Here is a 16429-nt window from a genome sequence, read left to right as displayed (position 1 = left end):
CATTCCCTGTCACCATCGTAGGACCAAAATTTCCAGGAGAAAAGGAAAAAAAGAAAACGTGACAAAATAGACACAAAAGAATCACTTCCTTTTACATCATTTACATTTTGCAAAAGGACCCATACTGAGGATGAGAAGCTTGCTTTTTAAAGGAGAATGTGCAAATCCCATTAGGCACTGGGCTTTGATGTTAACCATGAATAATGCTCATTGTCCAATGAGGAGTTTCAGCGGGTCAATGGAGTCCCAGACTCGCCTTTCTTGACATCACAGTAGAGATACAGAGACATAATCTTGAGGTAGGTTTAAAGCTACACATTTTCTGGGCCACATATTCAATAATTTGCCTGTGTTTTTTTTTAATAACTGTAAACTCTTTGCCATCATTCTTCAGCCCCATGTTCCATTTTAATCTTTCAAATTGGGATGACTTCACTGGAATTGTTGAAAATTAGTTCTCTCTTTACCAAGTTTTCTTACTTTAAATTCTTGTAGAGAAACTAAACAGTATTCTAGAAGGAAGTAGCTAAGCATAACTGATGCACTTATCTTTTTCGTTCATTCTAGCAAACAGAGTATACTCCTTGTAACAGCATATTAAAAAGTAGCATCTGTGGTCCTTCTGAATTATAAATGTCACTCCCACTAATATAATATAGCAAGGTAATAAAATATTTCATTCAACTTGACATGTTCTAGGAGGTGCATTCCAGACTTATATTATTATACGATCCAGGCCTATAAAAGATGGGATTCCCTGATTCCATCACAACGAAGGATCTGGCAATCTAACATTAGGGACTGAGAACAGTCTAAACTATTGTCAAATATCAAGAATTCATTGTCATGACCAAAACAGTCAAAATAATGGAAGCAAAGCCCTGTTGTTTCCTAAGCCAAATCCTAAAACTGGCTCTATAGACTGAATTCCCCCAATATTAATACTATGGCATCCACTAATATAGATTTAATTATTCAAAATCTTCATAGTTGCTTAAAATCTTTACTATGGTCTTTTGGCATAAACATCTGTTTCCTCCTGTCCAGGCTATTTCAGAAAAAACTTTTCCAGTTCTCTTTCCACTATGCACCCACCCCAGGAGGCCTCTTAACTTCCCCAGTGTATCCGGTCCTCTCAGCCCCAAGAATAAAAGTCCTGCTGCTCCAGGAGGAGGCCTGGAGGCCAGGGGCCATGGCATTCCGTTCCGAGTGTCACACACAGCACTGCAAACCAGGCACAATTACCTCTGGACTGAGTACTGCAAAAACCACTTGTACCACAGGTGCACCAGGCCAGTTTTAAACTCCATCTGTGTTTGGGTGACAAATAAGGCTTGACAAAGGAAAAAACAGGAATCAAAAATGCCGATTTGAGTTTTAATAAGAAAGGTTTATTTCTGCAAACTAACGTCTCTCCATGTAATAAGACTTACTTTTCTCCATCTAATGAGACTTACAGAAATGTACCTCTCCTAGAATCATATTAGACAAATAATTCTCTGGTTACACATCCTAAAATACTCAAATTCTCACATAAATAGGTCCGTTTTCTTTGGCATAAACATTTCTACTCAATATATATATTCTACTTTTAAAAGGACCTCCTTTCATAATTCTACCTTTCAAGAATTTATAGTCACTGGATCTCTTTTCCAAACCTAAAATTATGTGATGTGCTTAACAGAAACAGGAAGAAAAATGTTAACAAGATCATGATTTAAGTTTATAGTTCATATCTGGAAAAAATTAAAATTATACAGCTAAACGGGTTGGACAAAATATGAAAAATGAAATGTGGGCAAAGGAATAATAATACAACTCATTTATGCTTGAATGTAGCAAATCCTGTGTTTTAGAAGGAGGTTAAATAATAATCCAGGATCGAGGAGAAATTAGTAACTTACACTTCTAGAACAAGGAGCAACAGAAATAAGTCAACTGACAAGGAGAAAGAAACTTTAGGAAATGAAGTACCTTTGCCAGCTATTTAGAGGCAACCATTCAAGGCTAGGTTAAAAATGCAGGATTATGAAATAAAGTAGATTTTTTTAAGGCTGAACATTGTGCAAAATAGCTACCTTCTTGAACAGCTACCTACTTTTCCTACATCTCTTACTGACTTGTGAAGAAGTATTTTCCAACTTTTAGTGGATGAAAGATCCCAGACTTTCTGACATGTGCTGTATCAAGCAATTTTTTTACATGTTTCTTAACAGAAGAATATAATAAGAAGGCAAGGCTGCTGCTGTCTTACCTCCATGATGGGGTTGGAGGCCAAGACCTTTTCTTCAACATTGGCTTCACTGGCAGAACCACTTACAGTTGCAAAGTATCGCATGGCGTACTTAGCTGAGACTGTTTTTCCTGCCCCAGACTCTCCACTTACAATGATGGACTGATTTCGTTCATCTCTGTAAAACAAAGAAGAGTAACTGACAGTGCTGCCCACTTCTGAATGTAATTAACATTATTTCCTCCGTGTTTTCATCAATGAGTCATGGTGAGTCTCTGCTGGTTCATATATGCAACAATGTGGGAAAGAAATTAAGAATGATATTTCCTAATAAAAATAACTACTTTCAAACTAACAATAAACAGGGAGAAAAAAAATATCAAGCATTAAATTAGAAAGCATCACATCTAAGAATAAATCTGTACTCATGGGGCTCTGAATTTTTTGTGTACACATATCTTAGACGTATTTTTTTATCCCTAGAAAATCATTTTAGTATATTATAATACTGTTGTCAACTGCCTCAGAAGAGAAATAGCAAAGGACTTTAGAAAAAAATCCTATTGAATTATAATTACAGCCCTGCCCTGGCTGCTGTAGCTCCGTAGATTGAGCGCGTGCTATGAACCAAAGGGTCGCCCATTCGATTCCCAGTCAGGGCACATGCCTGGGTTGTGGGCCAGGTCCCAGCAGGGGCAAGTATGTGAGAGGCAACCACACATTGATGTTTCTCTCCTTCTCTTTCGCCCTCTCTTCCCCTCTCTCTAAAAATAAATAAAATCTTTTTAAAATTATAAATTGTTTACTAGTTAATATATCATAAAGTAGAGTCTCCCACAAGCTCCAGCTTCTACTAAAATATCCTCACTATCAGAGGAAAAGTGCTTCATTCATGCTTGATTTGTTCATATATGTCAGAACTCAGAGACTATCACTGTTACATCTTTACTTCATTCACACAATGACTCAAAAACTCTAAGTGATGAACTTGCTCAATAAGACTGTCGTTTCTGTGAGGATAAGGACTAATGTCATCTTTACCTTTAATATCCAGCACCTAGTCCAAAGCCTGACAAATCACAAATGTTCAGTGAATCTGTATTGATCATAAGTAAACGGAACTCAGGAACAACTGGGCCTAGGAAACAATCTCTCTGCTCTGGCTACGATTTTCCTACTTCTAGGACAGAAGTAGGAAACCCCCACTTCCTGAGACAAAAGCAGTCGTCAGCTTTAATTCATCAAAATAAATGAGCAAGTACATAAAGTTGGTATCATTTGGGCCCTTAATTTACAAAGAGTCAAGATGACTTTCAAAGGTTTTTAGGTGGAACTATCTTATATGGACACAAGATAGGGCAGGTTATTCCATTATAGATGATATTTTTATCTTTTAAAAGAGATTTATTTATCCAACAAATATTTATTAAACACCTACTACTTGACAAACATTATGCTAAACACCAGAGATACAAGTTACGTACACCATGATCTGCATCCCCACATGGTTGATGATCCAGTAGGAAAGACAGACTACATTTCAAGATTATAATATCCGTGATAACACATTAAGAGAAGCAAGAGGAGATCAGGGAAGGCTCCCCAGAGCTGAAACTTAAGCAAGGTCAAGCAAGAAAGAAGGAGTAGGAGAAAGCAAGCAAGAGATGAGACAGTTGGGAAGGGAGTATTCTAGGGAAAGGAGATAACATAAATGAAACCTCAGATTCATGGGAAGTGAGAAAAAGGCAGATAGTTCACTTTGGCTGGAACACGAATTAAATACAAATAAGATTGCAGAGCTTAGCAAGAACTGAATCATAAAGGCTTTACATGAGAGGTTAAAAATTTTGAAGTTTAACTAAAGGTCACGGAGTGCCACTGCAGGGGTTTTAAACAGAAAATAACAACTCTTTTAGTAAGATCACTCTGGCAGCAATATGGAATATGGATGGCAAAGGGTCGAGATGAAAAGATTGTGAAAGTCTGAACACAGGTTGTTGTGGTCATTGAGAGAGGCAGATGGCTTAAGAGATACAAAAGTGGTAGGAATCAACAATAGTAATTGGTAATAAACGTCCAAAGTAGAGATACAGCACTTTTCTAAGGAAAAGGTTCTTTCTTTTTTCTTTGAGAAAATGAGCGTCACTGCCTTATTTTACAGACCTGGAAAAATACAGGAGAAGTACAGTGCAGGCCTAACTGAACACATTCAGACACCACCAGGGCCACGTCGCCACCCGTTCCTGACGCTTGGACTCCCACGTTGTGGGGAAAATCGGGAGGACCTTGGTGACACACTAAGGGACATCAAATTATTACGGAACAAGCTTGCACGTAATCCTGTTTTACGAAACTACCTTGTCCTTCATTCTCATCATCTCATTTCCTTTTTATTTGACTTTCTAGACTGTACTGGATAGTCCCCCTACCTCTGACTTCAAGATAAATCACTGCAGCAAAACAGTTCTTGTGGTGCCAGTGGCCTTCCTTTTAGTCATCTACAGTGTTCTCAGAATTTATATTTCTCAACACATTAATCAAGAAACAGTATCAGCAGTCTTCAGATTACCTTCTACAATAGGACTAGAAAAATTTTCCCCTAATTCTTGCATGATCCGGTACTGTCACTACGCCCCGTGCGACAGCTAACTTGGTGAAAGTCTCCCAGCATTTCCAATGGCAAATAAGCCAAGAAGGTTGCCGCTCGTCTGATGAAAAGGAAATACGAATAGGAATTGTCATCCTAAACTGTATTGCCACCTTTGAAAAGCTTTACTTCAAGTTTTAAAAAACCTACAAATTCACATGAGTCCTTTCCTATAACATGGGGAAGAAAAATATTAGAAGCAACAAAATCAAGGACTGTTCAAACAAATCAGGGATTTGTACAAATGCACACACACACACACACACACACACACACATACGTTCTGATGTCAGGCATGTGCCAAATAGATTTTCTTTTCCCTGATTTACAATCTTGTGTTCATATAACCAACAGTTTTTTAAAGGTTTTTAAGGGACTTTATTATATCTTTATTATTCCTGACTTTTTGGCAGAGAGAATTCTTTTTTTCCCAAGCCTAGTAGAACATTTCCATATATAAACGAGTACCACTCTTCCATTATACAAACTTCTCTGAACCCAGATTCCAGTCCTAGCTTGTCCTTTACCAGTTCCAAGGCTTTGAGCAACAGCATGGCCTCTCTGGGCCCCAGTTTCCTGTCTTTAAGATTAAATGGCACCTAAGGTCCCCTCAAAAGCTGAAGTACTGTGATCTAAAAGTCAAACTAACTTTTCAACTGGTTTTTAGATATTGGACTGGTCATTAGCCTGCACTGTAAGCCAGGGCAAACTCTTGGAACAACTAGAACAGGGCTGGCCTGTGATACTCAGGCCATCCTGAATGACAATACATGAGATGGGCAACACTTCTTCTCTGGAGAAGCCCTGAATTAGAGATGGCCAAAATCAGTAAAGAGCTACAAAGAGAAAAATTTAAAATAACCCATTGACTTGCTTTTAAATTAAGAACAGGAATCAGAAATCTTTATAAAGTAAGTACAAAAAGGTCTTTAAAATGTTTTTCAGTTCTATGTGGCCTTTGGAAGAAATGAAGAAACTAAGTAATGAACTGATTCATGTAGAACACCATTCAGTGCATCCACCCACGGTGATATTTACTCTCTGGTAACCACCCACTGAGGGCTGCGGCCTACCTGGGTAAGTACACAAGCACCTAGGCCTAAGTTTTAGCTTATAAACAAACACTGTTTGTGAAACAAAACCTAGAGTTCTATCTTTTTGCAGGCACTCAGCCTAGTAATTTCTCCCTTTATTTGATCCCTCGTTAAAAAAAGAAACAGCCCTGGCAGGTGTAGCTCAGTGGACTGAGCGTGGGCTGGGAACCAAAGGGTCACCAGTTTGATTCCCAGTCAGGGCACATGCCTGGGTTGCAGGCCAGGTCCCCAGTGAGGGGCACGTGAGAGGTAATCACACATTGATGTTTCTCTCCCTCTCTTTCTCCCTCCCTTCCCCACTCTCTGAAAATAAATAAATCTTAAAAAAAAAAAAAAAAAGAAAACATTTAGTGCAACATAATGCTTTCCTTCAAAGCTGTGTTTTTACTGTGGTGACTTACAGATGTGGCCTCACTTGATACTCCCTTATTAGAGAGATGCTAAATTTTCCTATGTTATTCTTCTCAAAATCAAGCTACTCTGCTATCTCTCTCTGATTTCGGCTTTTGATCAATCCCCCCCAAAAGATTTAGATTTTATAAAAAGTTTATACCAGACAATAAGCTCATAATGACAGTATTAAGTATTATTTGTAAAGTGTAAATATTTACTATAAAAGAGTGTGCTGGCTCTGGCGAAAGCTGTGCTTAGAGAGGCAGAGACACGGACTGTGCAGGAAGTGAAAATACGCGTTTCCTAGAAATACACACTGAGGTCATTTCATTGCTGGTAAGCAGCCTGTCACATGGCTATCAGATCCTTTCCTGTCAATCTAACTTTTTTATTCCATCAGTACAGAGCCTCTGAGATTAATATAAAGATCATAACAGATGTAGTAAATTATATTTCCTTATAACTTTTACAAACTCTTATACTTACTGTATTTTATTCCTGCTGCAACCCTATGAGGAAGATGTACTCAGCAAGTCTCAAATTCATATAATAAAGATTCTGAAGAGGAACCATTTACTGGGAACTGAGGTGGTCTAAAAATAAAGTTTGAATGAAATCATGAAGAATAATAGAAATCAGGCAGATGAAGGAGCACAAAAAGGATATTCTAGGCTAACTGAAAGGTGCAGAAATAGAAGTATGCCGTGTTAACGGGAGGGAATGGGTGTATTAGAGCAGGGCCACCCAGCTGAAAGTAAGAAAACTACATGCCAAAGAAGAAAGGCTTTGGAGTCGCAGAGCTGGATTCAAATCTCAGTTCCCAGACACTATTTATTAGTATGCTAACCAAAACAAGTTACTTTCCTCATCTGTCTGCTCCCTGCGATGTCATGAAGATTAGCGGGAACATTTGACACCATGCTTGGCACATAGTAGGCCATCCAAACATGGTAGCAATTAATTAATGTAAGTTAATCTACCTTTACACCATATGTAAAACTCTTATCAGGTAGCGTGCATTACTTCAAGTCTGTCTGCATAAATAGGATATGAGCCCCAGGTGGTTAGCAGTATACAATTGTCCAACCTTTTTGAAAGTCTGAATTTTCCCTGGCTGGTGTAGCTCAGTGGATTGAGCGCCAGCCTGCGAACCACACGATTGCGGTTCAATTCCCAGTCGGGGCATATGCCTGGGTTGCAGGCCAGTTCCCAGCAGGGGACTCACGAGAGGAAACCATACATTGATATTTCTCTCCCCCTCTCCTTCCCTTCCTCTCCAAAGATAAATAAATAAAATCTAAAAAAAAAATGTCTGAATTTTTTTTAAGTTAAGAAAACAGAAAAGGCAGCTTTACGATGAGGCTCCCTCTGAGCCTAGAACATACACCCTCCGGCCCACCCGGCATTCTGCACCTCCTTTTCTGACTTTGTTTTTCACAATATCATATTAGTATGTGACAGCCTGTGTATCTTTACTTTTGCTGTTTATCATGCCTCACTTGACGATGGTAAAACTGTGACTATTTTGTCTAATTCATTTGCTGCTGTGTCCCCTAGGCCTCAGACTGTGCCGGGACAGTGCTCAGTGAAGACCTGCTGAACAAGCAGTGACCTGCACCTTCCCTGAAGGTGCGAGGGGCCTGTCGGAGCACCGGTAATGCTCCAGAGACCATGTCTAGTAAAGATGGCAATCTTCATTTGGTAAGAAAAAAAACAACATCAATTCCACACTATAGGTCTAAGCAGACGTGGCCTTATTTAGCTGTTGTGGCACATTTTATGCGTGTAGATTTATTCATATACAAGGTAAACAAAATATCATAACTAGTTGAAGCATATGGTAAAACTGCACAAAAAAAACTGAACAAAGAAAAAACCAACAAACAAACTTAGAGTTAATGAGTCACACTGAGTGGCTGAGCTACAGAGGAATAATGAGGAGGCGGATGTTAGAAAGCCAAATCTAAGGGTAAAAGGCAAGAAATATTCATATAAATCTAATACTATCTGTGGATTACCAATAACAAAGATGGTAAGAGCCAAGCTTTCATGTATACAAAGAGCATTTTCAAAGAAGTCATATAGTTCTCTACGAACGGCATAAACTTTCCAGAGGTTACTTTCAGGTTCTGGCCCGGCATGCGCCTCCCTCTCTGCCTCGCTGCTCTCAGGCTGTGCTCACGCGGGCTCACTGTCTGCAGCGCTGCAGGACCACACCAATACAAACTGGCGGGCTTTTGAACTTCGGGAGGATACAGTAACAGATGGAATTTTTTCAATTTTAAGCTTAAAAAAAACCCCAAAGTTTCTTAAACTTTTGACAGTTTAATTACTATTTTATAGTAGAATCTGGTATAATATGGCAGGTTACATAGTATAAAACTCTGGTTAGTCATTTTATATTTAATATGTTAATTTTTCATAGTATCAGATTAATGAAATTTGAAAACTAGTTTTCCTACTTATGTGGCCTTGGGAAAGCCATATAACTTCTCAGCAAAATGAAGATTAATAGTAATACCACCTCAGAAAGTTCTAGGTTTGTGAGGCTAAAATTAGCTAATAAACAGAAGGCAAATAAACAATATCTTGCACAAAGAAAGTACTTAATAATTATTCGCTGCTCTTAAGGTATCAATAATATTTTATTAATAAAAGGGCATAATGTTTTCTATGGACTGTCGTTGAAAAAATTCCAAAAAGTTCTGTCACATGGAGAGTAAAATTCTGTCAAACTCCCCCTGGTTAGAAAGGAAAAGGGAAAAACCTCTGCAGTATTAGTTTTCTTGCCACCTCATGAAGTGTTTGAGGGTTTCCCATATCATTTTTATAGTATGCCAAGTTCTTACCTGTAGGCTAGAAATACCTGTAGGCTGGAGAAATGAGTTAAATATATACTATTCTTCTACACATCCAGTTTTGAATTATATCACATTATATTATTAAGAGTATGATCTAGACTTAAAAGTAGCCTTTTCCCCCATTCTCTTCTCTTAAAATGTTAGGCTTCCATGGCTAATATCAAAGACATTTTGCTGATGCTACTGAGGATCACTGATGCCCTAGTATACAATGCTAACATCAAAATTCCCAATTTCCTTGATATTTATCTCTTTAAGATACAGGCAGATTTCTTCCAGCACTTAGGCCTTTTAGTTCTTGTCAGCCACTCAGCTGAAAGACATTGGGGCAAGACATTCGATACCACCAAACCCTTGGTCTACTCATCTGCAGAACACAACATCTCTCCTCGCACAGTCACAGGACCATGATGAGATTCCAATGGCAATTTTAAAAAGTCGTATATCCTTTTACGAATGTAGGCTATTTAACAACAATGCAGGCCATCTAAGACACACCAGTCAAGGCTGTTTAATAATAGTTTATAAGTTGTCATTCACTGTATTTTAAAATATCTGTGACTCTGCAAAAAAGAAATGGTCACATCTAATAAGAATCATGAAATAACAGCCTTACCAACCTGGCCATTTGCTTATAAGCTTCTTCAGCAACTGCAAAGATATGTGGATCCATATCACCCATGTTCTGACCACTATATGCATTGATAATATCTTCTCCATAAATAGGCAGCTGCTCATAAGGATTTATAGCAACTAGGACTATACCTGGAAAAGGGGGTGAAAAAGCAAAAGAAGTCAATTATATTCTAATGGGCATATTAAATTAGTTAAGTGCGAATCATAGTGGGCATATTAAACTTTGTTAAGTGAGAACAAATTTCTATTTCAGTTAATACTGATCAAATTGTTAAGAATAAAAAATGCCATGCATAGCCTTTGCCTTGGAACCCATTATATCTAGTCCTAAATACAACACCATTTATTTTTCTATTTTTAATTTTTTTAATCCTCACCCAAGGATACATTTACTGATTTTAGAGAGAGGAAGGGTGAGAGAAAGAGAGAGAAAGGAACATTAATGTGAGAGGGAAACATCGATCAGTTGCCTCCTGTGTGCACCCAACTGGACAAAACCTGCGACCTTCTGGTGTACGGGACGGCGGTCCACGAACCGAGCTACCTGGTCAGGACTAAATACAACACCACTGAAAAGCTACACTAGGTTATTTAAAATAATGACAATTGTGGTAATGTTAACAGAATTCTAAATATTTTCCTAATATTTACATCAAAATTCTACTTCTAGAAATTTATCCAAATGAAAGAATCAGAGATTCGTGCAACAGACTTTTTAAAGGTGTTTATCATAATGTTATCTATAACAGTGAAAAGTGAAAATAAACAAAGTACAGAATAGAGTGGTTAAATACATTTTGTCACAGCCAGAGGAAATACTGGTGTGCTACCACAACAATCTTTTTAAAGAATATTAAATGTCATAGAAAAACATGACACAAAACTATACAGAAATTGATTCCAATTTTATATCCAATTATACTCTCTTATGTTTACACACATATAGCATATAAGTCACAATGATACTGGTTATTTTTCAGTGGTGAATTACAAGTAATTCTTTTCCTTTTTAATAGTTTTTTTGTATTTCCTTAAATTTTACAGTATGTATATATTAACTTAATGAAGTCACTCATTCGACAAAATTTTTTTTAGCTCTAACTATGAGGGGGGACCCCTCACACACACAAAAAAGAATTATCTTCTGGAGGATGGGCCCCTTGTAGTACAGGTTCCCCCTGCTAGATTAGTGTTCTAGGAACCCATCTGTATCCGTGTACCTCACATCTTCAGCTTCAGTGAATTTTTTTGAAGATTCTTTGAACACATTTGTGCATTTCGTGATGGGTGGGTTATTTACTAAGCTGAGTGTTCAGCAGTTTTTGACCAAAAACAGCATGACCCCCATGCACCACCCTCCTATTCACCTGATCTTACCCCAAGTAACATTTTTCTTGTTTCCCCCTGGTTGGTTTACAACAGTAAACAAAAAAAGAAATCTTTACCCTCATGGACCTTATTATATTTTCGCAGGACACTGAAACAATTAGCAAGGTAAATAAAAATGTATGTATTATAGGTCAGATGGTGGTAAGGAAAAGGAGAAGATTTAAATGGAAAAGGAAGACATACTAAGAAAACAAGGGGTTTATGATTTAGGTGACAGGGTAGGGCAGGGAAGGCTTTATCAAGAAGGTAACATATGTGCAAAACAGATTAAGGAAAACCCTGGCTGGTGTAGCTCAGTGGATTGAGTGTGGGCTGCAAACCAGAGGGTGGCTGGTTCAATTCTCAGTCAGGGCACATGCCTGGGTTGTGGGCCAGGTCCCCCGTGATGGCCAACCCCACACTGATGTTTTTCTGTTTTTCTCCCTCCTTTCACCTCTCTCTAAGAATAAATATTTTTTACAACCTTAAAAAATTAAAGAAAAAGGAAAATTGAAGAAAAGATATATTCAGTTAATACATAGGGAAGAAAACAGTTAATATCAAGGATATAAAAGATAAATTGTCTTTTCTTTATTTTTTTAAATTATACCTTATTGATTATGCTGTAACAGTTGTCCCAATTTTCCCCTTTTGCTTCTCTCCACTCAGCACCCCCAACTCCCTCAGGTAATCCCCCCACCACTGTTCATGTCCATGGGTCAAGCACATATATTCTTTGGCTTCTCCATTTCCTATACTGTACTTTACATCCCCATGGCTATTCTATAACTACCTATTTGTACTTCCCAATCCCTGGACCACTTCACCCATGCCCCCATGCTCCCTCCCTTCTGGCAACCATCAAAACACTCCATATCCCCGATTCTCTCTCTCTTCTTGTTTGTTTAGTTTGTTTTGTAGACTCAATTGTTGATAATTATGTATTTGTTGCCATTTTGTTGTTCATGGCTTTGATTTTCTTCTTTTTCTTAAATAAGTCCCTTTAACATTTCATATAATAATGGTTTGGTGATGATGAACTCCTTTGGTTTTTTCTTGTCTGGGAAGCTCTTTATCTGCCCTTCAGTTCTAAGTGACAGATTTGCTGGGGAATCTTGGCTGTAGGTCTCTGCTTTTCATGACTATGAATATCTCTTGTCAATCACATTTAGCCTGCAAAGTTTCTTTTGAGAAATCAATTGACAGTCTTATGAAAATTTCTGGTAGGTAACTAACTTCTTTTCTCTTGCTGCTTTTAAAATTCTCTCTTTATCTTTAACCTTTGGCATTTTAATTATGATGTGTCTTGGTGTGGGCCTCTTTGCATCCATCTTGTTTGAGACTCTCTGTGCTTCCTTGACTTCCATGTCTATTTCCTTCACAAAATTAGGGAAGTTTTCTTTCATTATTTTTTCAAATAGATTTCCCATTTCTTGCTCTTTTTCTTCTCCTTCTTGCATCTCTATGATGCAAATGTTGGAACATTTGAAATTGTCCCAGAGGCTACTTCCATTATCTTCTTTTTTTTTTTTTTTTTTGGATTCTTTCTTCTTCTTGTTGTTCTGATTGTTTTGTTTTTTGCTTATGTTCCAAATCATTGATTTGATACTCAGCTTCATTCACTCTACTGTTGTTTCTCTGTAAATTGTTCTTTATTTTAATTAGTGTATCCTTCATTTCTGGCTGGATCTTTTTAATGCTATAGAGGTCCTCACTAAGTTCCTTGAGCATCCTTATAACCAGTGTTTTGGACTCTGCATCTGATAGATTGCTTATCTCCATTTTGTTTAGATCTTTTTCTGGAGTTTTGATCTGTTATTTCATTTGGACCACATTTGTTTGTCTCATTTTGGCAGCCTCCCTGTGTTTGTTTCTATGTATTAGGTAGAGGTGCATGATAACCTGTCTTGGTAGCGTGGCCTAATGTAGTAGGTGTCCTGTAGGGTCCAGTGGCACAGCCTTGCCTATCATACAAACTGGGTATTCAAGGTGTGCCGTCCATGTGAGCTGAGTATACCCTTTTCTTGTAGTTGAGTCTTGATTACTGGACCAGGAATTGAACCTGCAACCTTTCAGTTTATGGGACAATGCTCTAACCAACTGAGCCGCACCAGCCAGGGCAAAGATACAAATTCTGTTAAGACAAAAAGACAATGACTGGTGTCAATAAGTTGGTTGGGCACAAAGTAAAAGGTCACCAGTTTGATTCCCTATCAGGGCACATGTCTGGGTTGCAGGTTCAGTTCCAAGTTGGGGCGTGTATGAGAAGCAACTGATTGATGTTTCTCTCACATTGATGTTTTTCTCCCTTTCCTTCTCACTTCCATCCCCTCTCTCAAACAAACAAACAAACAAATAAATAAAATCTTTTTAAAAAGAGGAGAAGAAAAAGAAAAGGCATTTGTTCCTGTCCAAAAAAAGAGGGATAATGAAGAAATGGTCATCAATGTGCAGGGCACCCCAGGCAAATAAACTTAGAAGGAAATGAATGGAAATAATAGATCTAAGACTTAGGAAAATGATTAATGAAAGAAAAATGAGAAGTTAGTAGAGAAGAAAAGCCGGGGATATGAGAAAAAAATAAAGGATAAAAAAGAAAATAGAAAAGAGGGAAAGGAACCCAAATGTGCATACATGTGCATGCTTCATTTGTAAGACAGAAAAGAATCCTGAGCTGGGCCCCTGGCAGCTAATACTACAATAAGCAGGGGCCTAGGCAAGCAGATCAAAGAAGAATTGCTACTATATCCTTTTGCGACAGTATAGATGGTCCTGGAGAGTACTATGCTAAGTGAAATAAGCCAAGCAGAGAAAGACAAGTACTATATGATTTTGCTTACACGTGGAATTTAATGAACAAAATAAACAGACAAACAAAACAGAAACAAACTCAGATATATAAAACAGACTGTTAGCTGACAGAGGGGAGGGGTTTACAGAGCTAGATGGAAGAGGTGAAGGGAGGGAGGGAGGTGGAGAGGGAGGGAGGGAGGGAGGGAGGGAGGAAGGAAGGAAGGAAGGAAGGAAGGTAGGAAGGAAAGGGAAGGGAAGAGAAAGGAAGGGAAGAAAAGAGAAGGGAAGGGAAGGAAAGAAAAGAAAAGAAAAAAGAAAAGAAAAGACAAGACTCACAGACACAGACAACAATACGGTAATTACCAGAGGGAAAATGGGTGAGGGAAGGTAGAAGTTGTTACGAGTGGATAAATGGTGATGGAATAAGACTTTACTTTGGAAGGTGAACATACAATATGATATACAGATGATGTATTATAGAACTATATACCCAAAACCTATATAATTTTATTAACCCAATACATTTAAAAAAATAAAAATGGCTACTACAAATCAAGTCGGTCCTGCATTTCTAAGTCATTGAAAAAAGACAACACTAAACTTCTTGTACCAGCTCCAAAGACAACTCTTTAGATATCTATTCTTGATGTATTTTAAGAGAGATGAAAATAACTGCCACATTGGCATTTAATTTGGTATATAAATTCAGTGGAGGGAATATCCAAAAGAGGAGCTTAGTATTTTTTATTCTGATGGAAATTATGTGAGTTCACAAAAAGAGCTATTCAGCATTAAGTGCAGTTGGTTAATGATCACTCTGAAGTGAAATTGCCTGTAAGAGAAAATCCAATCACATACATTCCTCATTCCCCAGGCACAGTATTTCCATGCTTATGCCCATTAGAGGAAAGAGTTCACAGTTCACTCAGACAGCAAAGTACACATACCACAATATGTATAAATAAGTTTGGAGTCAATAAAGCGGACTCTGAGATTGTGGAGCACAGCAGGCTCATGAAGATAGCTGAGGGCCGTGAGGTCATTTTCACCCACAAGTATGTCAGGGTTTCTTAAGTGAGGCAGTTCCTTGGTCTTTGGATCTAGACGATATTCCAACTCCTGAAAATGCACAAGACACAGCATCTGGATAAATCAGGCAGTAAACAAGAAACAGGGCCATGCATTTTGCTTATTTCCTATTTCTGACTTGCTTCTCAACTATTAAATGCATTATTTTCCTGGCACCTTCCAAAACCACAGAAATGGTGAAAATGGCAAAAGAAATGAGTTTTCTTTTTTACTAGATGTATTAAATCATATTAACAATTTTTGCTAATATTTTAAGAAGTATTAGCCTATATCTTCTTTTACCCAGTTACTGAACCATTAAGTATCTAACCTTTAAGTTCTTCTCTTCACCTAGGATAAACTGAAGACAGTGTAACACAGTGGTTAAGAACTTGGCTCTAGAGTGAGATGGACCTGAGTTCAAATTCTAAAACTGGTACTTAATTCTTTTGTGGTCTTGGGTATGTTACTTAACCTAAATCCTTCACTTGTAAAATGGGCGTGACAGAATCAGTTCACAGGGTGTGGTAGAAATTAAAGGAGACAATGCCCAATACATGGTAAGTACCTGAGAATACTGAACCCCAACAGATCTAAGAACCCCCTGAAACTAGCTATAACTCTGTAAGTGTGTATCTGTAAATATATACATATATATGTACGTTGTTTGAAAGACAGTCCATAGTTTTATTTTGATTTTTAATGAGATGTTTGGTCCCAAAAGTTAAGAAGTACTACTCATTTTAAAGACGAAAGAATATGGCTTTATGGCAAAGCCAAGCATGGAAACTGTGACTCAGCTATGTATTAAGGACAAATAACATACAAGTAAAAAAGGAAAAATGCAACTTAATTGTAGGGAGGGACAAGCTGGTTTTGTAATAAGTCACCTTTGTTAATACTGAAGAGCTATACAGAGGTCAGATATTCAAATGTGGTTGAAATGAACTATGCTAAATGGTGAGGAAATTTTGCAATCTGGTCCTCTACCTCTCCCTGCCTGCTTATTAGGGTAAAATGCTTTTCCCCAAAGCTGACTGGCCCTTGCAATATACAAAAGCCACTTCTGGCTGTGTGATCTCAGGCAGAACTACTTAATGCCTCTGAACTCTGGCTTCCTTATTTGGAAACTAGTTATAATATCACCTACTAACCCACAGGGTTGCTGTGAAAATTAACAAGAAAATATAGCCCAAAGTACCTAACATGTACCTAATATTGAGTAGATGATCAATAAATGTTGAATAAATTGATTCCTTAGTTTGGCATTCAAGGCCCTCCTAATCTGGCCTAATTCTTCCCTACTGTCTTCCCAACTATTCTTCTTGCCTCTGTG

The 16429-nt window shown here is 37.9% G+C and overlaps 1 protein-coding gene across 4 annotated transcripts in view; it reads right to left on the bottom strand.

The window, feature by feature from the left end:
• Positions 1-16429, bottom strand: part of MYO5A (myosin VA) — a 174462-nt gene that overhangs the window by 96506 nt on the left and 61527 nt on the right. For all 4 annotated transcript variants that reach the window (XM_053670054.1, XM_053670055.1, XM_053670056.1 and 1 more), the window contains exons 3-5: positions 14973-15144; positions 9849-9993; positions 2255-2411 (exon numbers count right to left, since the gene is read on the bottom strand). In XM_053670054.1, the coding sequence (XP_053526029.1) occupies positions 2255-2411; positions 9849-9993; positions 14973-15144 (474 nt within the window). The remainder of the gene's footprint in view (positions 1-2254; positions 2412-9848; positions 9994-14972; positions 15145-16429) is intronic.

Source organism: Artibeus jamaicensis, unplaced genomic scaffold (genome assembly GCF_021234435.1).
Source record: "Artibeus jamaicensis isolate MK-2021 breed Jamaican fruit bat unplaced genomic scaffold, CSHL_Jam_final contig_548, whole genome shotgun sequence".
Classification (NCBI taxonomy): Eukaryota; Metazoa; Chordata; class Mammalia; order Chiroptera; family Phyllostomidae; genus Artibeus; species Artibeus jamaicensis.
Note: the sequence above shows the minus strand (reverse complement) of the source record. Positions and strands in the feature narration are given on the sequence as shown.